The sequence below is a fragment of the Pipistrellus kuhlii genome, unplaced genomic scaffold (genome assembly GCF_014108245.1).
Source record: "Pipistrellus kuhlii isolate mPipKuh1 unplaced genomic scaffold, mPipKuh1.p scaffold_m20_p_7, whole genome shotgun sequence".
Lineage (NCBI taxonomy): Eukaryota > Metazoa > Chordata > Mammalia > Chiroptera > Vespertilionidae > Pipistrellus > Pipistrellus kuhlii.
In genome coordinates, this window is record NW_023425573.1 from 39,377,473 (window position 1) to 39,401,628 (window position 24,156).

Sequence of the window (24,156 nt, forward strand, 5' to 3'; positions counted from 1 at the left end):
CAAGGGCATGTACCTTGGTTATGGGCACATCCCCGGTAGGGGATGTGCAGGAGGCAGCTGATCGATTTTCCTCTGTCATTGATGTTTCTAACTCTCTATTCCTTTCTCTTCCTTTCTGTAAAAAATCAATAAAATATATTTTTTTAAAAAGAAAAAAACAAAACAAAAAAACAGCTCAGTGAAGTGGTGAGACTCACAGACTGAGGAGCCAGACTGGCAGGTTTTGAATCTCAGTTCCACCACTTATGACCTTGGGGCAAGTTACTAACCAGTTCAAGCTTCAGCTCTTTCATCTATAAAATGAAGACAATCATGGTCCCTACCTCAGAAGGTTTGTCTGGGGATCGAATGAGCTAATCATATCTATAAAGTGCTTAGAATAGCGTCTGGCACACAGTAAGTGCCATGCAACTACTTAAAAAAAATAAAAAAAAATAAAAACAGAAACTTGAGAAAAAGTGCTTTTTAAGATTTTTAGAGCAGTCTGTGCTGCTTAAGAATTTAGGCACATTCTTGATTTAATTGGGTTTGGAGCCTGGATCATAAAATATGCCAAACTCCGTTGAGTTTTGGAAAAACTTCCAGGGCTGCCCCTTTATCAGTTTTGCCAACCAACAAATACAGCGTGAGCATCTGTGCTCTGCAAGACCTGGGACGCTTTGGTCCTCAACCAGAGCTAACAGAACCACAGTTTACAGCTGCTATCGTTTACACTGACCACCTCCTTTCCAAGGTACCGGTAAGTTCATAGGCCTCGATCAGCACCACCTCTTCCAAGAAATCCTGCTTTATGATTAAAACAATATAAACTCTATGAAGCTCATTCATCTTATGGCTAAATAGGGGACGTTAAACTGTAGAGCTGGTTTTTAAAAGCGACGTTGCATGACTACTTCGCTACCAACACCTTACATGGTGGACCTCTGGCCACTCTCGTCAAGGGCCACGTTTCTTTTCCTGGCCGCCGCTTCGTTGTTTAACTCTGACTCTGATTTGTCCACGTTGTCAAAGTTTATTGCCATGGGGCCTTCCGCTCCCTCTGGAGTGCCTCCGTTTGGCTGAAGACGGACAGAAGCTGGCTCTTGAGGACGTTTCCACTGTGGTCTGGTGACTATCCAAAAAACGAGGGCCCCAAACACCAGGATCAGAAGGCCCAGGGTGTTTGCAAAAACACCTTCTGGTGGGAACGTGTCATAGCCAGGACTTTTCCTACAAAAAAAAATAAATAAATAAATAAAAGAGAGGGCGAGAGTCAGTACAATGACACACAGAGTGAGATGGCAACATGTCAAGCAATTTTGAATTTATCTGTTGAATATGCAACTGGTACAGGTTCAGTGTCAATTCCCTTAAAGCCTGATTTTAAGGGGGAATTTATGCTATAATTCACTCAGTGGAATAGTATGAATTGTTAAAAAAACACACACACACACACACAAAACCAACCATTAGTATAAAAACAATATAGCTTCTGGAGCACCTGTATTGCTTAAAAAATGAAAAAAGGATGATGCAAAAATGTACATACACCACAACTGAAATCAATAAAAACATGCGCATCAAAAAGATTGTAAGGGCACGCATAATTTCAATAGCTGTTTTAAGAGTAGTACAACTTATTGGATTTTTGGTCCTTCTTTAAACATTCAGTAATATTATATTGTGTAATACAATAACTTGTATCTACATACAATGTTGTATTGTATTATAGAATAAATGTTTTAAGAATAAATATTTAATTTTTTAATGTTTTGATATTTTTAAAATTTTGTTACATTTTATTACCTTTTCCCAATGAAAAAGTATTTTCCATTTATAGCATTAAGTATACAATTAGGATAACTATGTCACTTACAGGACAAATAACAGTTTCTCAGTCACTCCCATGAGGGCTGTTGCAATCACTGTTCCAAAGATGAGAAGTCCAGAATAAACATGTATGGGCATGAGAAATGCTCGGAGAGAGGGTGGAGCCCAGGGAAGCAGAAAGATGAAAAAACCTAGGAGAAGCTAAACATCAAAAAGTGCAATGGTTATCATTTAGTCTTAAGTTTTAATACAGAAATTTAAAGTTATTATTTAAAAGCAATGTGTGCAAAATGAAAAAATATTTCATATAGAACTAAGGGCATAAAATGAAAAGTTTTCCTACTCCAGTTCCACTAATTCAAGGTAACATTTGTTATCTTCTAAAGCACCCTTCCAGAAAATTTCTGTGCTTATATAAACAAACGTGTGTGTGTGCAAGCACATGTGTATTTGTTTTGCATCTTGTGTTTTTAGATAACTTTTCATAGCAACACGTGATTATCTAGTTTATTCTTTATAAAGGCTAATATTCTATTTTGAGGATGTAACATAATTGATTCACTTCTTTATGGGTGTTCCTGTTTCCAGTTTTTTGTGTGTGTGTTTTGTTTTTGCTATCATTACATTAATAAAGCTACATGAACATTCTGGTACTTACTTGTTTGTTGTTGTTGTGTACATTAGGACACATTTATTAATAGTCAGGTCAACCTAAAAAAACTATATGGAAAGAGGTCGATAATTTTGTTTTATGAGGAAGAAATGTGTCCTACAGAAAAGTTGCCTTAATTTCCTTGATAATTCAATCCTGATGGAATACTTCTCTGCCGAGAAGCCAGCAAGTTCCTATGTAAACTGATATCTAACACCTTCAGTTTTATTTTGTTGCCTCACACCCCCTGCCTATTAAGTATTCTCTTTTCCTCAAGAAAACAAAGATAACTTAGATGAATTTAAAGGAACTTTGTTTTTCAAGTATCTATTTAGGATCTACCACCCTAACAAAAGTGTGAGAAGAGAGGAGAATGGGGAGAAACACTAACATCACTGTTCATCTTTATGGTTTGAGATCAAAGGACTAATGGGGTGCCAGCAGAATGGAAATGGGGGGTCTGATGCCCTAAAACACATTTAGGATAAGTGTTTAGGCAATGATCATGAGTGGAAAGGAATAAAAAACGCACCTGATAGGCTGGTTTGCATGATATTGTCCACTTAATGTCCCAAATGCCTGAATACATTAGAAATGGTTCAGAAGGTCCCCCTTGGTGGTTCAGAATGTTCCTAATTCTCCTTTAGAGTTATCATTGACTAGAGGCCTGGTACATGAATTTGTGCACGGGCGGGGTCCCTCAGCCTGGCCGGCAATCGGGGCCAGTCAAGGCCGTAGGAGGTAGACTGGTCTTTCAGTCGTTTGGTCACCTGGGCTTTTATACATATAGATGTGCAGGTCACTAAAACCAAGGGATAGTTTTCAGACCTTATTTTTTGTGACTTCCCAGTACCATCTGACATTCAAACCTCTCCTCTATCTTTAATGTTTCTTTTCTCACCACCCATTTGCTCAAGCCTGCAAGTGATTCTCTTTCTTATCCATTGATTTTCCAAACCCCATTAATTCTACCTACTAAATACCTACTATCCACTTTTCTCACTGATGCTGTTACTCCTCCAAGATACTATTGTTCCTCACCTGAGCCTCTGTACTAGTAAATGCCCCCACACTAGTTTTTCTGTATTTACTCCTGTCCAACCTCCAATTCATCTTATATACTCTACTCCAGGCAGCCTGATCTCCCTGTTCCTCAAATAAAGCAAACTTTATCCACATACTGTTTGATCCACCTAGAAGACTCTTTCCCCTTCACCACCAAGTCTTGGTGTGACTTCCTATATCCCCTCTACCATATGAGATCTCTCCCAGAACACTTCATATACTCAATGTCTACCACATACCGAGTGACCTGCCTTCCCCTGTAAGATTCATGTCTCTTTGGACCCATGCTTGTCTTGTGAAACAAGGTATCCAACACATAATAGGAAGTTAACTCTGTTGAATAAATTATTGGATTCATGAATAAAATTTCACTGACATAAGAGGCATGTTCTCAACCACAAAGGTGCTTATGGTCTATAGTGGAAATGAAAAATGCCATCTTCAGGTCATAAAGGAGCCTACCGAAGATTTGCATTTCTAATAACAACAGCTAACTGCATCATTCTAGTACGTTAAGCCCTAACTGAGCCTTTCCATGTATTATTTGGCTTTGATTCTTATGATGTTGTGAAAAATGTACAACGAGACTCAATTTATAGATGAGCAAACTAAGTCCGCAAAAAATTAGTAACTTGTCCAATGTCACCAGCTACAAATATACAAATAGATGAACCCAATTCAAACCGAGGTCACCCTGATTCCAACTCCTGAGTTATTAAAATACTGCCTTCTCTCTGAATCTGAGCAAGGAAGAAGCCAGGGGCCGAAGTCAGCCTACTAAATACAGTCATGAAGTTGTGAAGTGACATTTCTGAGACGCCTCTTAGCAGACAAATAAGACAGCCTAAGATAAGAATCTGGATACTTCAGAGAGCAAAAATACAATTAAAAATGTATTTCATTCACTCCAGTTTAACATTAGGAAGTTGATGGATGTAACTAACTACATTAATAGATTAAAGAAAAAAAAACTATATTCATCTCAACAGACACAGAAAAGCATTCAACAAGATTCTACATTCATTTATGATTCAGAAAGAAAAATAAAACCTTTTCCCAAACTGTAATAAGAAGAAATGTGAAGCACCTCTAGTCAGTAGAAAACTATTAAATCATTCTCTTCAAAATAAGAATAAATGAAGATTTTTATCTCTTTCTATTCTGTACTTCTTAAACCTATATATTTTCATATACCTCAATCCTTCTATACGCTTCAACTCTCTACTGCGCAGAGGAAAAGATACATGATAAATCTGGCATTGCAGGTAAGTAGCAAGGACAAGGACAATTAAATAAATGGTGCTGGGGAAACAGCTTACCACATGGAGAAAAAATAAAGTTGGATCAGAACTTCATACACTAAGCTAATTCCAGATGGATTAAGTACTTGAATATAAAAAATAAAACTTAAAGACTCTTGATAGACAATGGTTCTCAAACATTAGCATGCCTCTGAGTCACCAGAGGGCCTGTGAAAAGCACATTTCTCTGGACCCCACCCCACAGGTTCTGACCCAGCAGGTGTGAACCCATTTTGAGTTCAGGGTAGAGAAGATTTTCATAAACAAGTCACCGAAACAAAACATAATAACTTAAAAAAAAAAAAAACAAAAAACATGGCTCGTGTTTTATTAAAATTGAGAATTGATTTAACAAAAGAGGAAAAGTACAAACTTCAAATTGGAAGACATATGCAATTCATATAAATGAAAAGGAATTTGAAACAGAACTACAAATCTTTAAGGGGGAAAAAAAAGAAACTTTTTTTTTAAATGGGCAAAAGACACAAACAAGTGTTTCTTAGAAGAGAAACAAGTAATCAGTGAAGTAAACATTAAAACCACAAGAAGACATCCTTTTATGCCCACTAGCTTATAATAATTAAAACATTTGAACACAAGAGTGATACTTCTATGTCAACAAAGGAGGTTTAAACCTGGGCGGAGGCATTGGAAGAGGATGCATGTTGACAGGGATGTGCCGGATGGGAACTCTTACACCCTGCTAGCAGGAACATAATTGGGATCAACCACTTTTGAAAACAATTTAACATTTTTTTAGGCTCTGTCTATAATTCCACTATAGTATACTATATCCGGAGAAACCTTTGCATAGGAGAGCCAGGAAATGTGTATCTAAATGTCCAATGTCACAGAGAATAATTGAAAATAACCCAAATGTCCAATAGCATGAGAATGAATAAGTAAATGTGTGGTATATTTGTACAATGGAACACAAAAGTAAAAGTGAATGAACTAGAGGAAATAAGATAGTGGAATCAGTACAATGAAAAGAAAGGTTGCAAAAGAATTAAAACATAGTTACATTAGACTACATATATTATGAGACTTTTTAAAATTAAAGGAAAACTAACCAATATGTTGTTCAGGGATTCACAGTTATGTGATAAAATTATAAAGAAAAACAGAATGAGAAAAGAAAAAAAGAGAAAAAAACTTCAGGAAAATGGTTATCTTCATGGGTTGGGATAGGTGGAGAGATATGGGATAAAGGTGGGTAAGGATTCTATGTTTTCCAAATTTGGTTGATGGTGGGATCATGGAAATCAATTTTATTATGATACATAATTTCCATATACATAAAAGAGGTGTTTTTTTGTTTTTTTTTAATCCTCATCCGATGATATTTTACCATTACTTTTTAGAGAGAGTAGAAGGGAGTAGGGGAGACAGAGAGAAACACACCTGGATTGGTTGGGGGATGGAGCCTGCAACCAAGGTATGTGCCCTTGAGCAAAATCAAACGTGCAACTCTTCAGTCTATGGGCGAACATTCTAACCAAACTCTAGGGCAAGAGTTTGTTATTTTTAAAAAGTGATCCAGAGTCTAGATCTTACAAGTAGAAGAGAATTCTACACTTGAAATGCTTCATGGTCCATAGATACACACGAGGAAGTGTATTGCTTGCATTGTTTTGCTGCTTGCCTCACCCTCCCTCCTTCCTCAGACAACCTAGCCACTGGCTTCATTTGACATATGAAATTCTGATTTTACAGAGAGTGGCTAAACCAAACCCAGCTGCACTCAGATGAGAGGATCAGTTTCTCAGCCCTCTCAAGGGGAAATACTTAAAATGGAAACAAGTGGAACAAGGACTAGTGGGAATGAGGAGGTGATCTCCAGCAAAATATTATTGTGCCGAAGCTGGTTTGGCTCAGTGGAGAGCGCGTCAGCCTGCGGACTGAAAGGTTCAATTCTGGTCAAGGGCATGTACCTTGGTTGTGGGCACAACCCTAGTGGGAGGTGTGCAGGAGGCAGCGATTCATGTTTTTCTCTCATTGATGTTTCTAACTCTTTATCCCTCTCCCTTCCTCTCTGTAAAAAGTTAGTAAAATATATTTTAAAAAAAACAATACAAAAAACAAAATATTAATGTATAGAAAACATCTACAATATCTGAACAGCTTTACTTTTTATACCTTGTTTATAAACTTACTGAGACACTGACCTGTAACACGTACAGTATGACAGCCGTCAGTCCAATCCAGCTATGTAGACTGTACATATTGGGGATGTTCAGGGTATTGTGGAAATCAAACACCGCCACCAGAGAAATAATGGCAAGAATGGCTGCCACGAAGTTTAACCCCGCGTGGATGGATTTCATCAGGAGCTTGCTGCATTTCCAGGTCCATGGCAGTCTGTACACAATGATGGCTACAGGGAGACAAAGGGGGGCAGAATGTGGTTTTGTTTTGTTTTTAAATCTACAGGTGATACACAGTTTGATTGAAACCCTTTCCTCTTGGCTTCTGCTTCTACCCTCTTCCCACCTTTCAATGGTTTTTCTTGGGCTTTTTCGCTGGCTTCTGCTTTACTCCCAACTTGTGAACAAACTTTGGTGCCCCCACGCTCAGCCCCAGGGCTTTCCTCCTGCTCTCACTGTGGGTGGCCTCATTCACTCTTTCACCGAGATGCCACCTACGTGGCAGGGACTCCGAACTTTAATCTCCCGCCCGAACTTTCTCCTCAACTCCAAACCCACGTCATCCAACAGCCTCTGGACATCCATATAGATGCTTCCCAAATATCTCGAACTTCATACATCCAGAACTAAATTCTTAATCTTAGGACCGGTTTCTTTCTAGAAATATTTTAGTTTGATAAGAAAAAGGCAGACTAAGGATTAGAAAAATATGCAAGAAGATTTAAATAAGACAAAGAGTACCGGTATATCCAAGTGGCTAATAAACGTAAGAAAGACATAAGTTCCATTATTCAACAGAGAAATACAAATTAAAATCAACAGAGAATACCTCTACCACATATCTGAATGACCAAGCAGGAAACATACTGAATATTGAAGCGGATGTGAAACAATCAAAATGCTCATGTTATGCTGAGGGGAGCTTAAATGAGAACAAAGACTATGGAAAATTAGCAGTATCTACTTCAGATAAACTTATACATATCTTAGGATCCAGCAATTCCACACCTGGGTATACACCCCAAAGAAATATGTTCAACAAATCTTTTCCAAAAGACACGTACTAGGATATTATTAGCACCATTTGTAATGGTCCAGCCTGGAAACTCCCCAAATGCCCATCATCAACAGAATGAATAATACAGTGTGATATAGTCATTCACACCACATAACAGAGCAAAGAGAATAAACAATTTAGAACTAGAACATCACCCAACAATATGGATCAGTCCCAAGAAACAAGACACGAACAAGTGTATCCTGTATGATTAATTTATGTGGAGTATAAACACAAGTAAAACTCATCTCTGCAATAAGAAAAGTCAGGCTAGTGGCTGCCCTTGTGAGGAAGGGTTATAGCAATTGAAAGGGAATATACAGGGATTTCTGCTTCTGTTCTCTTTCTCAATCTGGGTGCTGGTTACACACCTGGATTCATCAAGCTATGCATTTACATGTTCATTTTTTTTTGGCATGTAGATTAAGTTTCAACAAAAAAGATTTTTACAACAGGTTTTTCAAAGTGTCCTGATTTAATTAGTGGATTACATGGACACCTGAACCAGCTTACAACTACTTTTTGTGATGAAGACAATACCTGCCTCACCCCACCCCTCTAGTCCATGTCAGAGAAAAATGTAGATACCTGGAAATGTATGGCAGACTGAAAAAGTTTAAAGAACACTTCCTGGAAGATGGATTCCACTACATCAGTAGTGTATCATGTACACTTCCTAATTCTAGCAAGGAAAATAAAAGCCTCTTCCCACCAAAGATATTTATGAATTAAATATATGAAACTTCATAAAATCATAAAAATGCAAGGGATTATCTAGTCCATTTTCAGGCAGAAACATGTCTAAACCCACAAAGACAGATGTGAAGTCAGCCTCTTTAGAGCTTCCGCACAAGGTGTCCATCTCCCATTCTTCGGTTCCATTCCAACACTTGACAACCCTCACCCTTAGGACGCGACGGTACGGTATTTCTTTTACTAACTCGTTACACACTAGTTTTCCTTCTCCAGCAGTAGCATGAATAATTTAATCTTTTATTTATGATTTGGGATAATAAGTAAAACATTTTGTCCTATTACTCTAAGAGTCAGCTCTTAAGGGCTCTGCAGGAGGAGAGGTGCTAGCCTCTGATCCAAACTGGCCTAGACAATTACAGATTTTCAGTCCCTGGGTCTAGTTTAGAGTTTTTTAACTCTTCATATATATATCAATATATATCAATATATATCAATATATCAATATATATATCGATATATATATATATATCGATATATATAAATTGATTTCAGAGATGAAGAGAGAGGGAGAGATAAACATTAATGATGAATCATTGATCAACTGCTTCCTGCACACCCTCTATTGGGGATTGAGTCTGCACACCAGGCATGTGCCCTGACACTCAACCACTGCACCACACCAGCCTGGCTCTCTCTCTTCTTTTAGTTTCTAGATCAGATTAGGGTGCACATCCCCAACCTCTTCCCTCCATCCTGCCTTATATTTTATTCCTACCAGTTCTAAGCCCTTGCTTATACATTTTTATGTTGGCAAAAATCTGCACATTTGTTCCCTTTGGGTGGTGAGCACGTAGCAATCTGTTTATTATTTCCTGTATGGTTTAAAGAATTCATAATAGTTCCAAAGTGTAAAAACATTGTTGTACGCTTGCCAATCCATAGCAAACTAGGCTCGACGACTACTTAGGCAGCTTGTGGAAATCTGGGGGGCTCTCCTGAGTAAGGCATGGAATTCTCAGCAGCCATCCTGGCCATAGAGAAGCTCTGCTGGACAGTGGAACTTGCTTCAAAACGCTGTTTTGGTACATGAAGGATAATTGCAAAATAGTGCATTTGCATAAGATGTTTATATGCTTTAAAAATGTATAAATAACCAAAATGTGGTGGGCTTCAGGAAAAAAAGGGCAACCTTCACAAATCAGACCATGTTCTTCAACAACGGTCTATTCTCAACACTTAGAAAACTGCCTGGAGAGCAGAATTTAAATATTTCTTGCTTCTCTGGCTTGGCACTTACCTAGACACCATTCCTGAGGTTCAGTGGGAAGGAAGAAAAAGGGCTCCTAAGCCCATGAGGAGGGGAACAGCGATCAAATAGCTACTTGTGACTGAAACAGGAGTTTTCTGTTAGAGATCCTAGTTGACAGACCATTTTCCACCAGAAAATGAAGGGAAACATAAACACACACCGATGTTTATCTTACACTGAGGTTACAGCTCAGCAAAGCCATCCTAAGTTGAAAATATAGTGCATCAAACATCATAGCTTAGCCTAACCTACCTTAACCATGTTCAGAACACTTACATTAGCCTATAGTTGGACAAAACCACCTAACACAAAGCCTGTTTTATAAGAAAGTGATGACTATCTCATGTAATTTATTATGTGTATCACTTTGCATCATCATAAAGTGAAGAATCCTAAATCCAATCACCACAAGTCAGGGACCATCTGTATAGTATGTGAGAAACACATTTAAAATCTTTAAAAAAAAAAATTATTCGTAGTGAGACCTGCTATTGTGATAAACTTAAAAATAAATGAAATGCCTTAGCTGGTTTGGTTCAGTGGGTAGAGTGTCAGCCTGCGGAATGAAGGGTCCCGGGTTCGATTCCTGCACTTGGGGGGAGGTGTATCACAGCCTGGCCTGCACCCTCTCACATTCCAGGACTCCTTGGGGGCTGTCTGACTGATGGCTTAGGCCCAAGGGGTCGTTAGTGCTGCTGTGGAGGCAGGAGAGGCTCCCGCCATTGCCACTGTGCTAGCAGCCACGAGCGGGCTTCTGGCTGAGCGGCGCCCCCCCTGTGGAAGCGCACTGACGACCACGGGGCAGCTCCTACAGTAAGTGCATGCCCCCCTGGTGGTCAGTATGCGTCATAGTGACTGGTTGATCCACCGTTAGGATCACTTTACATATTACCCTTTAATTACATAAGATTGTGTATAACAGGATTTATAAAAATAAGTCACAAAATTTTATTAAAATGTTTCTTACATACCATTACACTGGCTGGGCTGTAAAAATATTCATTGTGGGGCACATGTGGCCCGTGGGCCACGAGTTTGACATGTTTGTTTTAGAGGCTACTGCCCTGTTCCCTGAAAATAAGAGAGTGTCATATTAATTTTTGCTCCCAAAGATGCGCTAGGTCTTATTTTCAGGGGATGCCTTATTTTTCCATGAAGAAGAATACGGTACACATTTATTGTTAGATGAAAATAAAGGAAATTTATTACCTGTATACGGTACGGTAGTACGGTAGTTGTCAACACAAACCAGACAAACTGTGAATCCTACAGTATCAAGAACTTACTCATTTATTCAATGACAATAGAGTCATTATCTTCTGGAACATCATCATAACAATCCAATTCCTGAATTTCCTGGTGAATTTCTTGTGGCTCTATTTCTTTCAGAATCAGTGGACTAAATCTCTCATGTTTAGCAATAGCATTCTGAGACAGAGCCTGGGGGGTCTTATTTTCAGGGGATGCCTTATATTTCACTCAGAAGGAAACCTGTAAGTAGGTCTTATTTTCGGAGGATGTCTTATTTTCAGGGAAACACGGTATTATCATCATACATGAGTGGCTGTACAGTTGAATTTTGTTACTAACAATTTAATGATGGTACAAAAATAATCACTCATTCTTTCAACTACTTATCGGCCTACCACATATGCCAGTTCTAGGCATCACTCTAGTTGCTGGGGATACAACAGCGGACAACCTAATAATGTCTAAGACATTTGTATTAGTTATGTTATAAACAGATCCATATGCATTTATTTATAATAAAAACTGTGTTTCGGGTTGCCTTGAATTGTCTTGTTATACTTTGCAAAAACCCTTATTTCCCTAATATTGAAAGGTTTTATTATCAATTGTGTTCCCAAGGCTGGTTTTGGAGTAGGTATTTGGGGCACTTTCTCCATTATCTTAGTTTTACCCAAAAGCCCTTTCAAATATATTTAACCAATCTTGAAATTTGGTCACTTTTAGATACATTAACAGGATATTCCAAATGCCTTTTAAGAACTACTCTTCCTTTCTTTTTGTTACTCTTTAAATATTACCCAATACTTAAGTGTAGTTAGGTTCTCTCACAAAACCAACTTGATATCATTAGACTATTCTATTTCTCTCCCTTCGGTTTATACACTAGAGCTCTACGAGTAGAAAAACAGGGAGTATAGAATTGCTGAGACTTCTCTAAAGTAAATTTATAAACTTGAATTTTCTATGTTTTACTCAAGAACGCATTCCACCTGTGGAACCTTTGAAAAGGTCAGCTGCCACGTAAGAGCGTTCGTTTGTTTCGGTCCGCTGCGGCCTTTCCAAGGCCTGTTTCTCTGATTTCCTGGCAGGATACCTGTTTCATGGGAAACTTTCTCTCAGGGACGCACAAAGCCTCTTCTGACGTTCTCTTGGGAGCTCCTCCTCATTCATGCTCACCAGATTTCTACCCGCTTACATTTTTATTTTGGTTTTAGGTATTCTATGGTCTGACGTACTTTATTTTAGAAACCAAATCTTTTCCAAAATAAACTTGGAGAGAGAGGGAAGAGACATTTATTTTGTAACTCTAGAGAAGCCTTGCTTTCTTCAGACCTTACTTCTTAAAGGCGTTTCGAAAGACTCTTACTTGTTCTCACAGAGTTTCAAATGCTGTTTACTGTTTGTATATTGCATTTGTAAAGCATTTTATGCTTAGAGTAAATGCCTGTACGTACTTTAGCTTTCCCTTCCTCGTCTCTAAATGGTTGTGCATCGGAGAACTCATCTGTCATGTCTGTTATTAGAGATGTGAAATATTTTTTATATTTTTAAATTGATGCTTAGAGAGAGAAAGGGAAAGAAGGGTTTTCACAGAGTATAGAGAGACAATTCAAGGCAACCCAAATACCACTTGTTATAAATAAATGCATGCATAACTCTTTATAACATACTTGGCTGTCAAATAGACACGTCCAGATCTGAACTCTTGATCTTACTCAAATCTTTATAATATAACTAATAAGAATGTTTTGGACATGATTGTTTTGTTCACTGTTGTATCTCCAGCTCCTAGAACAATGCCTAGAACTGGCATATGGTAGGCCAATAAGCAGTTGTTGAAAGAATGAGTGCTTGTTTCTGTAGCATCAGTAAATTGGTAACAAAATGCAACTTTACAGCCACTCAGGTGTGATGACTACAGTAGCCGCTAAAGGAAAAGCGCCCTCTCTCCCCCTCAGCGATCCTCTTGCTTGGAAGCCAGCTTGGAAGCACTGGTGTAGCCAGCCTCACAAAAGAATGGGCATCATATTACATTTCCTATGCATGGCCTGAAAGTTTTCTCCCTGAAGCAATGCCACATGGGGAAAGAGTGTTATAACACAGCGAGGCTGTATGAGGTGCTTCCCTCCTGGCCTAGAAAGTCAACCATTTGCCAGGTTTTCCTAGTCTCCCCGCGCGGGAGCCTTCCTACTGTTGGCTGTGAGGAGGTAAAAGTGAGGCAAAGATTTCTGGGAACTCAAGAGTACTATGTGTGTGCCTCTAAGGATGGAAAAGTTATTAAATGTATTGTGTGGATAAATGCTTTGCAAATCTGGAATCTTAAAGAGTAAACAGGATGGGTAATGGTGACAGGACAAATATTCCAAAACTGATACAAATACAGGAACTAAGCTTTAAGAAAACAAGGTTTGCATAAAAGCAGCAGATGCACATTTCCAAAACTTCTACTTACGTTGTTTTGCCCCGGGGCTCATGACTATAAACATATTTTTAAAAGTCCCAATTTTAGAGAGCTAAAAATCCTTTTAGGAAAATAGTAATGAACTCTAATGTGAACGAAGAGTTCCTAGGTATATTTTCAATGAAGCCTTTTGCTTCTCTAAAAAAAAAGTGTTTTTGCAGAAAATAAGCACAGTCCCATAAAAGCAGAGAAATCAACCTTGAAAAGAAGGCCACGGAAAACACACTACTCCCATCAGTAAGTTACTCAAGTGCTCTGTGTGCCTCAGTTTACTCTTACATATGAAATAACGCACTTTGTGGGCACACAGAGAGCACTTGATAAATGGAAACGTGTTTTCCACTTGGTCTCTTCTTTGGAAAATCAGGATACAATTAATACTATGAATGAGGAAAAGATATTCCACAACCTCTGGAAAGTGTCTTGCTATGAGGAGCTGCTCTGAAACCTTGGCTGGAAGAGATGAAGAAACTGTTCCTCCTGCTTGGAGCATGCAGAGGCGTTGACAGCCCTGGCCAAACGTAAGGGCTCCACCATGCAGGAAGAGCGCTTTTGATGACAGCGACTCAGAAACCCGAGTATGTGTTTTTCCTTTTAGTTCAATGCGAAATAACTGGGATTGCCCATTGAAATAACTCCCCAGTGCCAGGCTCACTCCAGGGAAGCATGCCGAACTCGGCCGGGTCATTAGCAATGCTGGCAACTGCATGCCAGAGTGGGAGAGTGTCTGCCTGCCGCACCTGCCTCTCCCGAGGCTGCAGCACCAGCTTAAACAGAAAATATTTTCTGTAGGAACGAGGTGGGCGCTTCTTTATGGAAAGTTAAATATTGGTGAAGAAAAGGCAGCCTGCTTCCAAGAAAAGGGTACCTGGTTCCAAACCCCTCCGCTCCTCACCACCCCAGGGCATCACGTTCTACCTTTTTCTAAATACTTTCTCTGCCAAGGCCTCCACTGAGTTCTTGGAAAGTGGTTTCAAATCAATGGCCCTTGTCCCGCTAGCTAGAGCTCCCTCCAGTAAAACAACAGCCGAAGGAAACTGCAAGACAGCCTGGGAGGCACTAGGCCACAATATCCTATCTAATAAAGAGGGAATATGCTAAGGGACTGTCCCACCCTCAAAGATAGTGGCGCCCACAGCCACAAGATGGCAGTGCCCAGTCCCTCCAGCCCTGCCCCCATGGCTCTGTGGGCCTGCCTCTGGAGTTCCCCCAGTCTCCTCAGCCCTCCAGCTGCCCAGGGCCGTCCAAGGATCAGGTAACCAGGGCTGGCAGAGGCTTGCGCTGCCAGCAGTGGCAGCAGCAGAGGTGTGATGGGGTGTTGCCTTCCCCTGATGGGGGGAGAGGAGGGGGTCGCCTCCTGGCTCTGAGGGCTCCTGGACTGTGAGAGGGGACAGGCCAGGCTGAGGGACCCCCTCTCCAGTGCACGAATTTTCATGCACCTGACCTCTAGTGACCAATATAAACAGCCAGAGGAGGGTGGGAAGGCGTAGGCAGGGGACATGGTGAAGGGGTGCAAATTTTGCACCAGCTTCCAGATATAAAATAAGTCCTGGATGTCACGTACAGCACGGTGACTGTCGTGAATGAAGACGTACTGTCTATTTGAAAGTTGCTAAGAGAGTAGATCTTTAAAGTTCTCATCACAAGAAAATAAAGTTATAACTATGTGCGTTCATGGGTCACTAACTAGATGTATGGTGGTGACCATTTAGCTACATGTACATACAACGAGTCATCATGATAGGTACCTAAAAAGAACATAATGCTATAGGTCAACTCTACGTCCAACATTAAACAAACAGCCATCGACTGAGCCCTAGCTCCCTCCGCTGCAGCCTCATCCAAGAGAAGAACGCAGGCCCGGAGCTGGCTCACAGCACACGCGCGCGTGGGCCAAACTCCAACGCGGCGAACTTGGGGGATCCCGGGCAGAAGCCAGGCAGCCCGGCCACCTGCGGGCACCTCCCGGCCGAGGGAGCGGTCAGTGCCCAACAGGCAGCCTCCAGGGGCGCGATGCCATCTGCAGCCACAGAAGCGAGTTGGACTCAAACCCGAACCGCGTGGGCAGGGCCGCGCGCAGCCTTCGGAGTCCCGGCAGCTCCCCGGGCTCCGCGGACTTCCCTCCGCCCAGAGCGAAAGCGGAGCGGGCGCTGCCCTCACCCGGCCCCCGGGGCCAGCCTTCGCCGGGGCTGAGCCTACCAGAGGCACATTCTCGCACATTCTTGCAACCCCTTCCCTCCCGGCCCGCTGGTCTCGCCCTCCTCATCTGCAGCCCAGAAAGCTCAGCCGGGGCCCCGGCTCAAGAAGAGGGCTTAGCGCCCTGGACAGCCCGTTTGGGTCCAAGGGGAGCGGTTTCCCCGGGGTGCGGGCTGCCCGGGCCGGCCCGCGGCGCCCAGGCATCTCTCTCCGCGGCTCCCGCCCCGGTGTCGCCCCCCAGCCTCTCCCTGCAAAGAGTTAACCAAGTTCGGTCTGCACCCGAGCTGGCGGCGCCGCTGCGCCCGGCCGTCCCCCAGGACGCGTCTCAGCGGATCCCCCGCCCCGCGATCGCTCACGTCGGCCACAGCCCGGCCCTGCGGGGCCGTCCCCCCGCCCCCCCCCCCCAAGTCTACCCAGTCCTCCCGGTCCCCCCACGGGGCTGACCACCGCCCACCCTCCCCCGGCCCGGCTCCGGGGAGGCTCCCCCCGCCCCATTCCCCCTCCCCGTCCCCGCCTTCGTCCCCCGCGCTCCCTGCATCCTCCCTCTCTTCCAACTCGCTCCCGTCGGCTCCCTCTCGGGGACCCTGCCCGCGCGCCTCCCCCACCCTCCCTCCCAGGAGGCGCCAGTACCGATGCCCTGGATGAAGATGAAGCCGGTGACCACGAGCACCGGGTGCCAGTTGAACTCGGGTCCTCTCCCGTCCCAGCCGAGCCCCTCCCGGTAGTGGAGGACCCAGACGAGGGTGAAGATCACGGACAGGAAGCCGACCAGCAGCGCCGCCACCAGCAGCGCCAGGAAGCCCCGGTGGCCGTCCATGCCGTTAGCGCCCCATGCCCCGCGCCCCGCCGCGGCCGTGCGCCTCCGGGACTGGCACCGCGGGCCGCGGGCGGGCAGAGGCTTATCAGGGGCGTCTCCGCCCGCCCGTGGGAGGGGCTTTCCCCAAGGCCGGCCCGGGACGTGGGGCCTCCCGGGGGCGGGCAGCTGGCCCTGGCTCAGACACCCGTCCCTGCCCAGGGATCTGCGGCGCTGGGAGCTCTGGCTGCGCGGGGCACGCCCCTGCCTCGGCGCCCCGGCTGGCGGAGGGCGAGAACAACCAGCCATCCGCTTAGTTGTTGGAGGGAGAGCTGGGCTGATTCCTTGCCCATCGCTTTCTTTTAACTCTTCCCGTGTCCCTTCCTTCCTTGTGGGAGGCTGAAGAAGGCAGGGGCGCGGGCTGCTGGTGAACAGACCGGAGGGTCCGTTGGGTGGAGTTGTGGATGTGACTTTGGTTAGGAAAAGTACCTGTTTCCAAACCCCAACACTGATCATCACCCCGGTGCATCACGTTCCCTAGAGGACTGGCCCTCTTTGATGCCAAGGATGCGCCGAGGAGGAACCTGTGGGATTGGGTGGGGTGGGGTGGGGTGGGCTTGGCCCTACCTGACAAGGAAGCTGCTTGCCGTTGGCGCGTTAGGGAAGGACGACAGACACCTCCCGAACCACGGACGTGCCTATAGCGTGAGATAGAAATGGACCTGAAAAGTGCCTCCCTGCCCAAACCATCCGGACCAAAGCCCCACCTTGATGAAGGGAAGCCCGCTCCCTGCTCTCTTTCCCAACATTATCATGGCCCGTTCTCCCCTGGACCAGATAAGTGTCCGTGGTGTCTATTGCCCTTAAAGAAAACGGGGCTGCTGACGCGGACTTATGGATTGCATGCAGGGACATTTACGTCTAGCCCTCTCTTGCAGCTCATCGCTAAGGATAGCCTGGTTGCCATTTCGAAAGGCCTTAGAAAGTGTAGAGAGTGTGTGAGGGTGGGAAAACACACAGACACACACAAGTTTTAGGCCAAGAAAGAGGAGTGCAAAGCCCTGAGAGTGGGCAGGAGTAACCAATGGCTGATAAGAGGCTCCAGATTTCCCCCTTGTCATTATTATCCTCTTAGCCAGAGAGAGAGAGGGAGAGTAAGCACATGGAATAGAAGGACCCTTTCTGCCCTAATTGGTTTGGCTCAGTGGACAAAGAACACAACGTCAATTGACTGCCTCCTGCAGGCACACTACCCACCTGCGGACTGAGCGGGTCAAGGGCATGTACCTTGGTTGTGGGCACATCCCCAGTGGGGGGTGTGCAGGAGGCAGCTGATCAATGTTGCTAACTCTATATCCCTCTCCCTTCCTCTCTGTAAAAAAATCAATAAAATATATATTTTTAAGAAAAGGACCCTTCCCCATAGTACAAGGCTTTCTGTGGACTGAGCCAGCCTAGTCCTCCACTCTAACCCTTTACCACAATCTGACTAGCCCTGACTCTAAACTTTTCTTCTAGCTCCTGACTACTCCCTACCACCTTCCTGCTCTTCTGACCGGGAACCCACCAGCAGCCCAGGAGTCCCCTGCAGCCGGCCACGGCCATCAGCGCTCCATAGCCCGTGTCCCAGCAGCCACGGGGTTTGCCTGAGCCCATTTGCACCCAGAAACCTCCCCGTTTTACAGCTGCCCACACTTCTCCAGCCAATGCATGCAGACATCACTCATCAAGATGTGATGCAACCATCTGTCCCTGTCTCCACATCCCAGACTGCCCCTGGAGGGTATTAACCATTTCTCCTTATATTCTCCTCAGCATGAAGTAGTAGTAGTTACTCAGTAAATGTTTGCTGAGAGATGAACAGGACTGAGTGTGTGAGTCAGGGTCCTGGCAGGAAACCAATGGCACATTTCAATTGGGCAACTTATTATAATAACAAGCAGGACCTCTTATTGACGAAGTTGTGGGCAGGGTGTGGGGAGCCACAAGGGTTTTGCAGTGCCCAGGCCTGAGGGGGAGAGAGCCACTGAAATCCAGGGAGATACAACTGTATAGAAGAGGCAATCTGATTAGGGCTATGGCCTTGAGTTGAGGGTCTATCCCGAAGGAACTCCACAGAGAGGAAGAATGGGAGGCAGAAATAGTCCAGCCTTACTCTCCTCCCCTCCAATCTCCTGCCCAGTCTGAGGAGTTTCACTTAGTCAGAAGCCAGAGGGGAGTTTAAGACCTCAAAGATGATTGCTTATTTTTATCTGTCATGATTAGTCCAATAGGCCAGCCCCTTAGGGAACACAACAGAGTGCAGAAAGGTAAGAGTAAATCTGTAGGAATAAACAAAATTCACTGAATCTTCCCATCTGTTTCTCTTCCCCCCCCCCCCCCACACACACACACATTTTTGGTTCCTGAGTCCTGCAAATATTTTGGTTAATTTCATGCTGTTTATCTCCTTTTGGAACACTTAGTAAAAAATTGGTTAAGGAAGAGTTTATTGATTTTGAGAGAGAGAGGAAGGAAGAGGGAGAGAGAAACATGTGAGAACACAACATCAATTGACTGCCTCCTGCAGACCCCCTACTGGGAATTGAACCGGGCAACCTCCTGGTGCAAGGGACAACCAACTAAGCCACACCCGCCAGGACATAACTAGAATTTTTTTTTTTTTAACAATAATGTCATTGTGGGCCATGCCAGTACAGCCAAGGGTTCGGCAAGCCTGAGGGAGGGCGGGTGGGTGAAGGATGAAGAAAAAGACAGACAAGAGAATAAGACAGGTCTAGGTGGAACTTCTGTGCCTGGCTGAGGCCACAGAACACATCCAGACTGCAAAGCTGATGCTTTATTTATAGTTAGGAGCAAACAAGGTAATTTACAAAGTTCTTATAAGTTTCACTTGTTTTGGCAGCCCCTCCCACAGCCCATTAGCTTTGCAGGAAAGATCTAGGAAGCAGTTAGAAGATCAAGCTTAATGATGCTTAGAGGACTGTGCCCTCCAAGCTGGGACTTGTTTGCGACTTTACCAGCAGGTCAGTCCGAGGTTTAACCCCATAACCGCTCCCTCCATCATTGTATCCTTATTCTTTTCTCCACAATTATCTACTCCTTGTCCTGACTTAACTTCCTCATCCCCTTGACCCAACACCTTCACTTCACTCTTTTTTTTCTTTTTTTTTTTAATATATTTTATTGATTTTTCACAGAGATGAAGAGAGAGGGGTAGAAAGTTAGAAACATCGATGAGAGAGAATCATCGATCAGCTGCCTCTTGCACACACCCTACTGGGGATGTGCCCACAACCAAGGTGCATGCCCTTGCCCGGAATCGAACCCTGGACCTTTCAGTCTGCAGGCCGACGCTCTATCCACTGAGCCAAACCGGTCCCGGCAACACTTCACTCTTAAGTTGATTTTGCTCTGCAGCAGCAGCAGCAGCAGCAAATAAGAATTCCATTTAATGGAAGCATGGCCAGACGGCACAGATGGTGTTGAATCATCTTGAAGTTACAAGCTAAACTGAGAGAAGTTCAATTTTTAAATTGTCCTTTTAGGATTTAACTTTGATGAAACTTGTCACTTGAAACAGAAAAAAGATTCACTAAATATTATCAAAATGTTAACAACCTTTTAAAAGAGTTGTTCAGTTAAAATGTTTCCCACGGGAGATTGTGAACAATTTGTTACCAAAGTACTTAGAGAAACTTGTCAGCCATGCTATCCAAGGGATTCTGATACGTGTGTGTAGGGAGGATTTAGCCTTCCTAAAAATCCCAGATTCTGGAAACACGGACTTGCTGACACAGATTTTTATTGTCCCTAGTGTAGTCATTGAACGCAGAGTGAGGAGATAAGGTGTGAAGACGTGGGGAAAGAAAAGCCACACCCCACCCATCATGAGAATTGGAACCAGTTGCCCTGTATGCCATCCATTTATTCCTTGTCCACACAGTAATGTTGCTTTTCTTTTGGTGCACACACAACTCCAGTATTCTTTTTTTTAATAATATATTTTATTGATTTTTTTATAGAGAGGAAGGGAGAGGGATAGAGAGTTAGAAACATCAATGAGAGAGAAATATCGATCAGCTGCCTCCTGCACCGTCCCCACTGGGTATGTGCCCGCAACCAAAGTACATGCCTTTGACCGGAATCGAACCTGGGACCCCAGAGTCCACAGGCTGACGCTCTATCCACTGAGCCAAACTGGTTAGGGCAGAAGTCCAGTGTTCTAATGTAAAGTATAAGTTATATGTAGTAGTTTACTTTGTGGGATAAGTGGGCCATTTTTTTTTTAAACTTTCAAATGTTGACTGTGTTGGTTGTCCCTCCATCCCCACTTTTCATTGCCTTCCTCGGTGCCAGTAAGCCTATGAGCCCTTGCTTCTCCAGGCCCGTGTGAGATATTGGCCCCTGTCCTTGCTTGTCCCGGGTCTTCACCCTCCCTGGTCAGGTCCTCTTAAGTCTGTTTGCATCTCTTTAAATAGTCCCTTGATTAAACGCTCTGTGTTTGCAACAGCTGTTTCCTGCAAGACCCTGACAGAGACAAGCGGAAAAATACTCTTGCCTAATGCTGTTTAGCCAGCTTCCCCTAATTGTCTATGCCTTCTGAGGACACACTGTGAAAGGAGGCGTATACGAAGCGAGGAGGTCACACATCTTCCTACCCTCCCTTCCGGCAGACAGAGGTTTGGGGATCAGAAAGCTGTCCTGGATGACTGAAATAAAGCAGCTTACAGCTGATCCCAGATGTTTAAAGTAAAAGAACTCACAGTCGACACTGTGACTCATGACATAAGCCAAGCCCGTGTCATGGGCCAAGTCTACTTAGCAAAATAAAGGGAGGGTTCCGGCTTTGAGAAGAGCACAGTCATCTGATGTTAATGGGAGGAATACACATTTCTCTTGTGAGGCTAGACTGTGTTGTCTTCGGGAACAAATGTCTGCGTTGCTGAGGTGCTTCTGCTCTGAGGGAGCTGGTGAGGAGAGGGACCTCAGACCCCTGTGTGGAGACCAGCTGTGGAAGCAGCCCCTACCACCTCCCTATCTCAGAGTCCTTTTATCCCAAGAGAGCAAGGCTGAAGCAAGGAAAGGTTCCGTTTGAATCTGGCCTCAGCCCAAAGAAATCCAGTTTGGAAGGAGGCAAGAAATATCTCTTTCCCTCAGGGAGCAAAGTAGCACACAGACTGGGAAGCAGACCCAAGAAGAGGATTCTGGGAAGGACATGGGGAGTGAGGAAAGCACCTTCGGAGGTAGCCAAGCAAAACACCCAACTCAGTACAGCTTCTTTCCTTATCACGCATGGAGGAGGGTGTGGGGTGAGAATAGGTCAGACCAAGGCATTACTTCTATTCCTTCCATACTACAGTGCTTTGTAAGATCTACCTGACCCTTCATTTAAATTTTTTTTTTTTCTGCAAAGGAACTTTATTTTGTTTCTATTTGGTTCAATGCAAGGGAGAGGGCTACAGGGTAGTTAAAGAATGGCTAATGGTTTTGGTGAGAGACTCAGGCAAAGACACCCGGGGAATGCACAGGGGCCCCTCAGAGGCCTCTGGGCTCCAAAGGCTCTTAGTCCTGCTTGAAGGTGAGCCTTCTGAAGAGATACTCGTCCAGCCCAGCCTGGGGGCCGACAGCCTGTGGAGGCGAGTCAGGTGTCGCCCATCTTCTTGATGAGTTTCACCTCCTCACCCAGGAAGTGGTTCTCCAGGAAGTCACAGAGCTGAGGTCTGCGGATCCCAAAGGGCCTGGTTCAGGGTCCTCTCCAGGCCAGGACAGCTTCCATGGCACCCTGAGTTTCACCCCACTTGTCTTGGGAAGGCTTCAGCGCTTCCTGAAGAAAATGCGGCCACCGCGCTGGATTTGTAACTTTAAAGAAGCCAGTGCCCTCACACTTCTCTGCCAACTCGCAGAAAGGGCCCTTGCCCTCCAGAGCCATAGCAGTGCGGTAGAAACAGAAGGCCAGAGAGAGGTAGGCGCAGGAGGCCCGCGGGTGCAGGCCGGCCAGGGGGTTGATGGCAGCCTCCACCTCGGTGGAATGATGGTGACGAACTTGGGAGCTCATGGTTGTTGGGCAATAAGGAGTTAAGGTAGAAAAACAACGACAGAGTGATGGCTGGTCTTGGAGGCTGAGGTAGCTGAGGTGGACCCGAAGGTGGTGACTGGGAAAGTGGGTAGAGGGTGGTTGGAGGCGGGAAGCAGGGGCGTCCTTGGGTCTGTTCCATCTGGGACCACCGAGGGCACTACCTCATGTAATTTTCTTAAATTGCTTCCATTATCATCCTGTTTCAGTTGGGTTTGGGGATAACTGGCGAGGCAGGACGCACTTAGGCAAGCCAATGGTAACTCTTCCTAATTGTCTTGTAGCTTCTTGATTCTCTGGTAAGACAGAATTGCAGTGATCCCATCCCTTCCCTTCCCTCTCAGCCAAATTGCTGTGATCCAGTCCAGACAGAGAGTCTGGTTTTTATCCAGGAAAAAGAGAAAAGAATCACGTTCCATGATTTCCCCACTTCTCATCTCTATGGATCACCATGGCTTAGGAAATAACCAAGTGAGGGGGGAAAAAGAATGGGGCTTGGTTACATCTAGGTTCTATTTATTTTAGAGTCCTTATCCCCCTGCAAACTTATAAACCCCTCTGAAAAGTTGGCGTTAGTGGAGCCATTTTTATAAAAAGAGCCAGAGCACATCTTGCTCCTTGAACCGTTAGAATGCTTGTGCTGGGCAAAATAAACCTTTGGACGGGGACACACCAACATTGTCTTCCCAACAGCTGTCTGTAAAACTAACAGGGGAGCCGAAACAGGTTTGGCTCAGTGGTAGAGCATCGGTCTGTGGACTGAAGGGTCCCGGGTTCAATTCTGGTCAAGGGCATGTACCTTGGTTGCGGGCACATCTCCGGTAGGGGGTGTGCAAGAGGCAGCTGGTCGATGTTACTCTCTCATTGATGTTTCTAGCTCTCTATCTCTCTCCCTTCCTCTCTGTAAAAAATCAATTATATATATATATATTTATATATATATATATATATATATATATATATATATATATATTAAAACTAACAGGGGAGCAGGCATTGTGACCACAGGCCTGACGGTTTGGCACCCTCTTTCTGAAGCTAAAGCCAGGAATCAGCTAGGTGTAGCTAAAGAATAACTCAGTTTGCCACCAATACAAATTCTTTGCTCCTATTTGTGTAATTATTTTCCCTCGTTTTCAAATTAAAAAACAAAACATCCTTGCCTTCACCCTGTCATTGGGACACAATTTGGGTTTCTGCCTGAATCTGTGCCCCTGACCGGCAATTCTGTGATCTCAAATAAACGTTTGTTGCCTCTCACATCTGCTTTTTATTCTTAGGTTAGCATCCTAGATTCAAATACAAGCTCCTTCAGGGTGAGAATCTGGTCTGTCTTATTTGCT

General features: G+C 44.2%; 1 protein-coding gene across 1 annotated transcript; it reads right to left on the reverse strand.

Moving 5' to 3' along the window:
• Window positions 1-164: 164 nt before the first annotated feature.
• On the reverse strand, window positions 165-16,837 carry LOC118709511 (plasma membrane ascorbate-dependent reductase CYBRD1). Its single transcript, XM_036421655.2, has 4 exons — window positions 16,575-16,837; window positions 6,996-7,204; window positions 1,856-2,010; window positions 165-1,209 (listed from the first exon to the last, which is right to left on the reverse strand). Exons 1-4 carry the CDS (start codon window positions 16,759-16,761, stop codon window positions 909-911), a joined length of 852 nt encoding a protein of 283 aa, XP_036277548.1. The 5' UTR covers window positions 16,762-16,837; the 3' UTR covers window positions 165-908.
• Between the last annotated feature and the right edge of the window lie 7,319 nt (window positions 16,838-24,156).

What these genes read in the sequence shown, in the direction of transcription:
- LOC118709511 (XM_036421655.2), bottom strand. Translation starts at nt 16,761, where the DNA reads ATGGACGGCCACCGGGGCTTCCTGGCGCTGCTGGTGGCGGCGCTGCTG. An exon ending in CATCTTCATCCAGGGCATCG is followed by an intron (nt 7,205 to 16,574) that starts GTACTGGCGCCT and finishes GTCTCCCTGTAG; the next exon opens with CCATCATTGTGTACAGACTG. An exon ending in GAGAAACTGTTATTTGTCCT is followed by an intron (nt 1,210 to 1,855) that starts GTAAGTGACATA and finishes TTTTTTTTGTAG; the next exon opens with GAAAAGTCCTGGCTATGACA.